Raw genomic sequence first — 10,953 nt, forward strand, 5'->3', positions numbered from 1 at the left:
TCTGATTTTGAACTGCAAGACGAGCTAAGGAAGGTGAGAAAATCTCAAAAGCCAGTTCGACGGAGATATTTTGAAATGAAAGTTGTAATTCTAAAATGATTCGTCACGATTGATGATGAAATCTAGTGAGCAATGGAAGGAATATTTAAACAGCGCAGAGACAGGATTACAGTTGGTTCGCCAGCTTGGTGTTGTATTATCCAATCAAAAGTTTTAATATATCTTATTAGAGCGCCGCCGCCTGGTTATAATCTAATTTCTATACAGTTTGACAACTTCTTGGTTGTCACGATTTCTGAGTTAGGTGCGCGTTTGAGCTATTTGAACATGGAAATACAAGCGTTAGTAAGCATTTTACATTTAAGAACCAGGAGATGTTGGATGAAGAAAGGAGGGCATGATATGTTTGTGATCGAATGAATTACATAACAAAGGATTGCTGGTATAAAGGAACAAAATCTTTTACGTTAACCAAAATCAGAATCCTAGAATCGTTTATTGCAATAAGAATTCTAATAATTATCAGAATACCAGAAATAATTTAAAAGCTAACGATAGTGAGTGTGATGAATCAGTGTGGACCGTGAGAGGTTGAGAAAATGTTCATCAAAATGCTTGGATATTGGACAGTGCTCGTAATACCCACGCGACTGTCCATGCTGTTCTCTTGTTCGGTCTTAGGAAGGAACTCTGGCGGGCTAATCTTGGTGTTGGTCGTTTCAGTTTCTGTCATGGAACGTAATAAAAATAGTCACACATTTCTTATAAACAGAAAAAAACAAATGCGCTAATTCCAGTTGACAAAGTAGGGTAAGAGAAAGCCAGTTCTGTCGTATAGCATGAGTTTGATCGGTTCTAATACACTTTGCTAAAAAAAAAACACGGGAAAGAAATATAAAGTAAAAACAACTGAAATGTTTAATCTTTTTGGTTTGATATATTTTTTACATTCTTTCAAACATTGATGACACAGTACTTTAGTAATAGTTTGTTGTAATTTCCAATATGTTATTTACAAAACGTGCAGGAAATTTAACACCCTTTAGCATTGTTTTGTCAATGTTTTGGAATCGAGGTAATGAAAAACCCCTTTTCTCCTCCATCCCCTCAAAATGATATTATTTCTAAGCGTTTTTTTTTTTAGATGATGGAAAACTCACAAAGGTTGGGAGGTGGAAAACTTTGATTTTTACGAGAGGGTCAATACGTATAGTATACTTGAAAATCACCCTTTCTCCACTTTTTGGAAGCTAAAGTACTATCTCTCCTGGGAAACGAAGCTGTAGGGATATTGGGTATAGATAACTTACTGCTACTAGTACTAATGCAAATGCTAAAAAATTGGCATAATGTGAAAAATTAGCTATAAGTTATCTTTTACATTTTTGTATCGATTATGATGATAATCAATTCTCACTTAATGGAATATTATTAAATGAATTTTGATAATGATTTCGTCCTGGGTTTCTGATTAGAATTTTAATATTATACCCATAGTATAACATTATACTTTTATTGTTGAGTTTTTCAATATTATCAATTGATTCATCGCCCACCTACGCCAATTTGTAACCCATTGAACCGATCAGATTTCGGCTTGTACTATGGGAAATAACCTTGGATTGGTTTATCGTTCTTGCCAATTAAATATATTTTCAATTACCTTGTATTTCTATAATTGATGTAACCGTTCCGTACCTTTATTCGGGATCACTTCGCTGACCTGATAGTTTTTGTTTATCAACAACCTGTTTCTTTGACAATTTGTATGATAAATAAATGGCTGATTATCCTGAGTATGGCATTTTTAACTCAAGATTCGGCTTTCCCAGCTCTAACAGTTATGATGTTGAAGAAGCTAGAAAAAATAAAGTGACTAATGCTGACGACGCCTTAAAAAAGTTGCAGGATTTATTATTTAGCAATCAAAATAATGGTTTGTTTTTATGTTCATACATACATATTTCTAAAAAATTGTGTCAAAAAATTCATTGTTTTATATCTGTCGATTGACAAACTTAAGAAAGTTGTATGAATCTTGCATTATTAAATACACATTTAGTATAGTAAAAGGAATGGTGAAATTTTAAGAATTAAATCAAACATATGTTTTTACCAATAGTTTCTTGTATTTCTCTGATAAAGGAAAAAATGCTTGAATTGTTACTCTTTTAGTTGGGCTATAATGTGATAGTGTGTTACCGTATTATTATTCCAGATGAGTACCTTTTCTAATAATATTACAACTTATTTTGACCAAGTTGAGGGAAACAATCTTACCATTTTAATGAAATAATGTTTTCTCAAGTCTTAAATACAGTATTCTCATATATTTTGTTTGATCCTCATAGTTCATTAAACTTCATTTAGTTATTTGGTTTAATTCATTATTATTTTCCAACATTGGTAATATGTTGATTCACATTGTGACTGTATTGCCAAAAATGCATGAATGGTTTGATTTCCTTTCCTACTGCACATTTCACTAGTCTACTCAATATAGCTGAAATAATATATTTGGCTTAAACTTTGGTTTATATAATACGAAAAAATGCTTATTTTGGTGTTTTTTATTATATGTTAACCTTGACTGATCCTTGAGTAAATATTATCTTGGTTCACTATCGTACTCAGAAATCCTTTCTCTTGAATGTGTTCGTTATAGTCTTATAGTCTATTGAATAATGAGTTTTCTCATTACGTCCTAAAACCTTTAAGGCATTTCTATATAATGACGTTATATGATTAAATTGTACGTATCATTTTTTTTTGGAAATGTATAGGATTTCTTCAAGTGCAACATTTCCAAGAATGTGTGATTGGTATAAAATAACTTATTCAATCATCTTTATTCTCTTCCACCAGCATGGATGGTTATGATTGTTAGTACTACTAAATAATAATAAAAATTATCTGTTGAATAGTTACATATTGATGAATTAGAAGTTTGTTGTATGTCTTGTTAATTGGATGTTATTTATAATATCATCGAAGGCATATCACTTTTAACCTTCAGGAATAATAGTAATAACTTTTGCATGGTTGGCCATTTGGTATATTTTAGAGCTTTCTTTTAGTCGTACCTCTGATATTTTATGATGTTTATAGAAATTTGGCAATAAATAGAAAGTCTAGAGCTTTAATTAATTTTTCAATCACTTATATTTATCTCGAGTTTTCCAAAGCAATGTTGAATTGTTCCATTTAAAAGAAATTTAACAGCTTACCAATAGTACTTGTAATAATTATTTAACTAGGAAGGTGTAGTCAGTAAAAGTTTATGGTCACTTTCGATATATTAGCATTATGAATAATTTAATTAATGCTAAGAACAGAACCAAGTTATCTGATATATCTTCACATTAGAAAAAGGAAGGAAGGTCAATAAAATGATCTTTTAATAAATAAATATTCAATTTCTAATTCATTGATATTTCCCTCTCATGATCTTAAATTAATTTTTGCTTTTTTCCAGTAAATTTAAAGCTATCTATATATGTTATAAAATTGTTATTTTGTTTGTTTAAAACTTGTAAACACTTTTTTTAATGATGGTGAGTTCATCTATTATGGAATAGGATTACATACTGTTATATCATGGAATAGGATACTTATGTCTTCAGTACAATTCAATTCATATTTTCCCCACTGGGGAACCATCTAAGAAATTATAAGAAAAATCCTTTTTTTTTTTTTTTTTTAAATCATACTTACTTTTACATTGTTTATCTTATTGTAACCAACCTTATCGACCATTCTGTAGTTCTATTTGTAGCATTTTTTAGTTTAACCATTAAACTGATATGATTCAATCACCAATATATTAATTGTCGTATTCCTTATTTTAATTATGAAAAATTATTTTTCTTTCTATTTACGAGTAGTTTGAATTCATTGAATTTTTTAATTCTTATCATACATGTATGTCAATTGTTCCTTTAGGGGCACAGACTTTTTTCCTGAAATATCTTTGTAGTATAATTATGTATCGAAGTTAACTTGAATCCATCAGTTAGAAATTTCTATTGTAATAAGTTTATTTATTTTTTTTAATGGTTACAGATATACCACATTTGGAAGATAAATTTTTGATGAGGTTTCTGTATGCACGTAAAATGAATATTAATGAAAGCTATACATTATTATGTAATTATTTTTCTTACCGAATCAGAAATAAGGAATTATTTGAAAACTTAACTGTTGATGACCCATTAATAAAGCAAGCTCTGTATGATGGTTTCCCCGGTGTGCTACCTGAAAAAGACAGGTTAGTATATTTATATACCTTTGTAGGGCATATAAGTATAGTCAGCTATATTATTTTGTATATTAAATGTTGGTTATATGTGCTTAAGTTATTTTATTCTTTTAAATTAGATACTTTGATCAGCTTTTGGAGTACATAAAGTTGTTAGAATTTTAATTAAAGGTATTACAGAACTCAAAAATATGGTAATATTCATGTGTTATTTCTGTTTCTTCTTAAAGATCTCGCAATTAGTGTAACTAAAAATCTGGTGAGGTGGGCACATCACCTAACTGTCAATTACCATTCTGAGTTTAAATCATTGGTCATTCCCGCATGAACAATGTATTTATTTTTCATGATGTTAATACATCTCCTTGCTATATATCTATTCATTAGTTTGTTAAAAAATAAAACTACTATTACTACATATTTAATATTTGTGTTTCCATGGTTCTTATAACAATAGTCAAAATGTTGTGACAATATTTATAACAACAATAAAAAAATTCCAAAAGTCTATTGGTAACTGCAGCCAAAACTGACAATATACATACATCATGGCAACCAACATAGCATACATTTCACAGAAAGAAGTAAATCAAATTCTTCGATAGCTACTAGATTGAATAAAATAAACTGGTGAGGCCCATAATTAGAATAATGATTTCTAATTGAAATTCCTCTAAAAATTCTTTCAATTTATTCCCAATGTCATATAAGAGATCCCTTCCGAACCATTTCCTTTATTCCTCTTCCTGTATATTAACCTCACGTGGTTTGAAAAAAAAAAGTCATTCTTTTTATCAAATGATACTCTTATAACTATAGCAGTTTGTTAAATGTTTTTATTTATCATCAATAATTTATTTGATTAATGATTTTAAAATTAATGTTTTTTTTTTCATTGTTAGCTTAATATTTTATAGATCAGGGATTTGGAATAGATCAGAAAAAATATATTGAGTTTTAAATTTTTTTTTATGTTAAATAAAATAAAATGGTTAATAGGCAATGATTTGTTTTGCTAATTATTGTGTAAATAAGAAGAAAAAGATGTTAGAGATGATTAGGGGATTTGATTAAGTTGAAAATCATTACTTAAGACCCTTTGATGCCCTTTCCTTCCTTTGTTTATTTATAAAATTTTGATTAGTTGAATATCTCCTTATAATGAATTTAGTTCAGGAGTTTTTATTGTAAAGATTTTTTGCGCATTGGATTAAATTACTGTTTTTTGTACCATAATGTTTAGATAAGTATGTAGGTTTTATTTTTATGACTGAAACCATGGCTTAGTTACATATTCTGTGACCAATGTAATTGTTAAGAAAGTTGTATAGTGACATTTTTAAATATTATGATAAAAGCAACATTTAGTGTTAGTTTGTAATTTTTTAATTACTTTTAAAGATATGTATGCAACATGAATTTGTCAATTATTTTTTCTTATTTTAAAGGAAAGGAAGGTGTGTTCTAGTATTTTTTGGCAATAATTGGGAACAAGCCAATTATCCTTTAGAAGTGGTTTATAAATCTTTGCTAATTACTCTGGAAGAACTGATTACTGATGTAAACAATCAAATAAATGGTTTTGTTATAATTGTTGATTGGACTGACATTTCATTTAGGCAGGTTAGTTAAATTATATACATACATAATATTATATACATATATAATATATTATTATCGTTTCTTTTTATTGGTGAAAATTTCATTCATATTTATTATTTACTTTTAACTTAAAATATTGTGAATCAAGTTTCTTACCACAGTTGATTCTTTCCACTATCACTTGAATGAATGTTAAAGTTGCTGTGGAGAAAAGATCAGTAGGGAAGACAAATATTCTAGTTATCAAACTCTAGGCTTGTTTGTTTGTTGTATTTGTCTTAGATATCTTATTTTTTACATAATTGTTTTGAAATCTCATCACATTATGTTTCCCAAACAAATATTTTCTTTTTATTTATTTACTCCCTACTTTTTTTTAAAATTCTATTACATTTGAGGAAATGTGACTTCAAAATATTTTAAAAAATCATTTCATTCTTGTACATTGTTGTATTTTTTAGTTTGTATTTTATGAATACTTTTTTTTACATATAGTATCAGACATTATCTTATACAGATATTACCTTTTGACCAGGATCTTTATTTTTATATATTAAATGAAAAAAGTTAAAATATCCAGTATTAGGTATCAAAAAATGCTTCCTAGGAATCTAAATGGATTTTTTTTTTTCATAATCTGTAATAATATATCTCCTCAAGTCATTTTATTGTCAAAAGTACATTATATTTTTATATTTGAAATTTAAGTGAAAAATGTATTTATGCTCTTCTGAAAAGTTGTGTTATTTTTTTACACGAGTTACCTTTTTCTTCTAAACTACTTCTTTACCTATTTGCTTAAAATTTTGTCCTGATGTAGCTTGCAGTACTGTAGAGCTACACGATGAAGGATTTTTTCAAATAATCAAATAGTTCAGAATTTACAAGTTAGATAGCAGTGAGATTTAGACAAAAAGAAAAATAACGTCAAATGAACAACCTAATTTATTCGTCAAAAAATCTTTTATTCAGTAGATGTGAAGTGCACTGAAATGCATGTAATATTTCATTTAAATGGGCTCTGCCATATTTGAGAAAAAGAGAGCTTTTTTAATGTAAGGTATTGATTAGTGATGCCACATAGAAAAAACAATATTACAGTAACACAATTTTGTAATTGTTGTGATCTAGTATAATAGAGTAAATTGATTGTGATTAAAAGTTTTAATGTTAATGTGAAGATTTGACAAAATAGGGTAATTTTGGCTGAAATTATTGACCTACAAAAAGTTTTTAAAATTGGTGTGGTTGTAATATTTATTTTTAAAATTATCCTTAAGGATGGCTGAATTAGCCTAAATATTGGACTTGTTAAGAAATAAAGATTGTTTTGAGACTTAAATTAGATAAAATTTATTGTTTTTAAACAATAATAATCGGTCTCAAGAAAGGGAAAGATTATATATAAAATTTAAAAAAATCTTTTATCATTATTATATCTTCTAATAATCATGATAACTTATAATAATAAGAACACTCATAAGTGTCATGTAATCTTAAAAAATACATATTTCCTGTAGGTGACTTCTATAAGTCCACGAGTATTGGGGCTCATGGTTGAAGGATTGCAAGATTGTTTTCCTGCAAAATTTAAGGGTATTCATTTCCTTAATCAACCTTGGTATATCGAACGATTACTCTCAATCCTGAAAACCTTCTTGAAAGAAAAAACTAGTAAAAAGGTAATAATCTTTTTTATTTAGAATAAGTCAGATTTATGTGTTTGGTGTTTTGATTTATTTCTATTATATCCCGCTAAAATCATGTCACAAATGTTTCAATTTATGGAGGATTTATTTGGGTAGTACAGACGGTGAAGAAAAAGTGAGACTTGTTTTTTAAATGTGTGCCAATGTTTTAGCCTTGACTGTAGGCCTTCTTAGGGTTAAGTAAAACAAGATAGAAACTGTTAAGTAACAGAGCAAGGCAACTAGTATTTTAATTATTATATCCAATACTATAATATTATATTAAATATAGTATTATATTCAAATACAGTAAGTAAGCCTTCTTCGGGTGAAGTAAAGCAAGGTAGCAACTAGCAAAGCTAGGTAACGAGTATTTTAAGTTTTATTTTCAAATACAGTATTTAGGGTCCAAGATATAATTTGTTTACTAAAAAAGTATTTTAAATACAAAATATTAGAACTGTTTATATTTAAAATATCAATAGAAAAATACTTATTTCTATTTAATGTCATTGTTTTGGTTTAAAACTAGATGCTCCTAAACCAATAAAGTCTAGGAATTGACTGAAATTTTTTTTTTAGATATTTGTGCATGGCAACAACCTGGTCTCCTTACATAGTCATGTTACTCCTGCCATCCTTCCGTCCGAGCTTGGTGGTGAAGGCCCGCCATTTTCTCCAACCTCATGGGCTCACAGCCTCACAACTCAGCGGTATGTATCTTATTAATCTGTTGAAACATTGGCTATTTAATGTAATTACCTGAATTCGAAAGATAATTACAGTTGATAAGTAAATTATGTCATGACTGCAACTACCAATCAGTTTACACAAAGTTAGTGACTGGGATAGTTTACTGTCAAGGCAAAGTCATGTGTTAGTTAAAGTGACAGTAGGTTCAATACCATTACATATAATTTTAATTAGAGATGGAAAAAAATTAGCTATGGATAAAACTACAGCTAAAATTGTCATGATTCATGATTGAACCATTAATAAATAAATATTGCATCCATGACAATTTTAGATATAATTTCATCTATAGCCAATTTTTACCCAACTCTACTTGTAATATCAGTGTAAAATTAAATGGTATTTAATATAAGCTAGGTCGTTTTCTCATTGAAATAGTATAATAGGGCTTAAATAGCAACTTTACATAACAGCTTGCTCTAAATTACCTTTAATTTTTAGTGATGGTTAATGATAATAGTTGACTGTGCATATATATATATAAATGAGGAGAAGATGGTTGGGGGTGTGGTCACTGCAGAACACAAATAAGTAAAAACTTATTTATTAGTGCCAACGTTTCCGCCAGAATTTCAAGCCTTCATCAGGGCTAAGAACAACAAACAAGATAACAACCTTAGTGAATAAAAGGAATTACATAATGATTATAAAATAAGAAAATAACTAACATTAGAGATACATAAATAGTGTTGAAAGATAAGTATAGTCTTAAGTATTATGAGAAGGTAAAGGATATTTAAAAAAGTAATATTGAAATTGAGAAAGAGGAAAGAAGGAAAAATAAAATACGTATGAAAATCTAGGTTGTAAATATATGTACAAAATGAAAATTATTTAAAATAAAGTTATGAAAGAAAACGGAAATAAACTGTATATGTAGGTAATTAGATTTGTAAGTAAGCTAAAGATTTAAAGAAACAAAATATAAAGTTGTATGAGCCAAAAGGAATAATGGGTTATGAATATGAATGTAAAACTCTAGTTATTTAATATATTATAAAAAAAAAAAAATTTTAATTAAAGTTATAGAAAAAAAAAAGATTATATGTAATTAATGAAACATGTAAGTAAAATACTAGAATGAAAGAAATAAAATATAAACTTATACAAGCCTAAAGAAGTAATTAGTAAATATGACAATAATAAGATTTGCATTGAATAAATAGTTTTTAATTATTTATATTCTTCACTGACCACACCCTCAACCACCTGTTCTGAAACATACTAGGATTAATTTCAACTCAAAGTAGGTGCTAACTGAAAATTGTACAATGCCTACTGCACCAGATTTTATTTTTTACTAGTTATTCTTTAAAAATAATTAATATAATACATGATTGTTTATTTATGGATAGTCAATTTTATTTTATTTTTTTTATGTTTCTTTTGATTTTAGGCATGAGCCAAAATAATGTAATAAAGTTGAAGAAGAAATTTCCTTTTTACACTGAAGAATGCCTTAACATTAAACTTGGTTCTTACATTCCTCACCTAACTGTGATAACAAGCCTTTATCCTGGCTGTCCCTTGTAACAGTCTTTCCTAATTATTATGAGACTTTTACCTTATTTTATTCCATATTGAGGATTTTTAACGGTTTTATTTAAACGTATAGTATTCTTTTTATTTATTATAATTTTGTATATATTGTTGTAATGCTTCTTTAACATTAAAAATTAGCAATTACATAATGATTTTTTTGGATAGCAATTATTTGATAATGAAATTTATTTATTGACATTCTTCCTGATCAGCACACTAGTCTGCTTGTTATAAAATAAAAAAGACAATACGGTTTTTAAAAGTTGTACTTCGATATGATCTTGAAGTACTGTCCAAATGTGATGAATTTTAGTTTGTTTTTAGTGAACAAAATTTATTAGGATAAATTGCATTTATATGATATAATACTGGTTTAATCAATTTAATTTTTTTTTTTATTTTGTGATATTAGCAAATATTTTATATTTATAATAGCCCAGCAATATTTAAAAGACAAAATTAAAGACACTAGTTATAAGAAATGTTAATCAAGTATTTTTTTGTATTATCACCAGATAGGGTTCATGAAAAATTGTTAAGTGCCAATGTTTTATCAATAAGATCGATTAATAAAAATCTATAGAAGTTATTCCGATTATGAATTAAACCAGACCTCGGAATAATTCCATTCCAAGCATTATTCAAATAAAAATGTATTTGATAATAAATACTTTTTAATTTATTATTTGTTAGCTATATAAGAAACTTTTTATTTGACAATCATATTCTTTTGTTTTGAAAAGTGAATAATTTTTATATTGATTGTTCAGTATTTATTCAGATGTATAATGTATTTATATTTAATTTAATAATAAATTCAGCATTTATTAGTAACAAGAATTTTTATAATGTTTTATATTCTAGATTCTTATTGGTAAATTGAATATATATACTAAAAACATTTTAGTTACATAAATTTTATTAAATAATATCAATAATCTCTCTTGATGATTGTATTAATGTATGGAGTACAGAAAATTCACTTCATGAATTGTACACAATGGAAGGTACATACCCAGCTACGTTGTTTTTATTGAGAGTGTATTTTTTTTTTTCACAATGAAAGGCAACATTTAGTCTTAAGAGTTCATTTGCACTATATATATATAT

General features: G+C 27.3%; 1 protein-coding gene and 1 long non-coding RNA gene across 3 annotated transcripts; one reads left to right on the plus strand and one right to left on the minus strand.

The window, feature by feature from the left end:
* The first annotated feature begins 1,443 nt into the window (after window positions 1-1,443).
* LOC106680748 (clavesin-2) lies at window positions 1,444-10,953 on the plus strand. The gene is made up of 6 exons (XM_014420674.3): window positions 1,444-1,936; window positions 4,063-4,267; window positions 5,707-5,881; window positions 7,381-7,542; window positions 8,131-8,261; window positions 9,698-10,953. The coding sequence occupies exons 1-6, from the start codon at window positions 1,780-1,782 to the stop codon at window positions 9,711-9,713; spliced, it is 846 nt and encodes a 281-aa protein (XP_014276160.1). The 5' UTR covers window positions 1,444-1,779; the 3' UTR covers window positions 9,714-10,953.
* On the minus strand, window positions 8,001-9,703 carry LOC136796330 (uncharacterized). Of its 2 annotated transcripts, none has more exons than XR_010844035.1 (3): window positions 9,455-9,703; window positions 8,730-8,890; window positions 8,001-8,269 (listed from the first exon to the last, which is right to left on the minus strand). It is a non-coding gene; the product is annotated as an uncharacterized lncRNA (long non-coding RNA). The 2 variants fall into 2 exon arrangements; XR_010844033.1 differs by having other exon boundaries at window positions 8,001-8,278.

The sequence above is a fragment of the Halyomorpha halys genome, unplaced genomic scaffold (genome assembly GCF_000696795.3).
Source record: "Halyomorpha halys isolate HHAL.00 unplaced genomic scaffold, Hhal_1.1 Scaffold284.1, whole genome shotgun sequence".
Taxonomy (NCBI): Eukaryota; Metazoa; Arthropoda; class Insecta; order Hemiptera; family Pentatomidae; genus Halyomorpha; species Halyomorpha halys.

What these genes read in the sequence shown, in the direction of transcription:
- LOC106680748 (XM_014420674.3), top strand. Translation starts at nt 1,780, where the DNA reads ATGGCTGATTATCCTGAGTATGGCATTTTTAACTCAAGATTCGGCTTT. An exon ending in ATTTAGCAATCAAAATAATG is followed by an intron (nt 1,937 to 4,062) that starts GTTTGTTTTTAT and finishes TAATGGTTACAG; the next exon opens with ATATACCACATTTGGAAGAT. An exon ending in CTGACATTTCATTTAGGCAG is followed by an intron (nt 5,882 to 7,380) that starts GTTAGTTAAATT and finishes TATTTCCTGTAG; the next exon opens with GTGACTTCTATAAGTCCACG.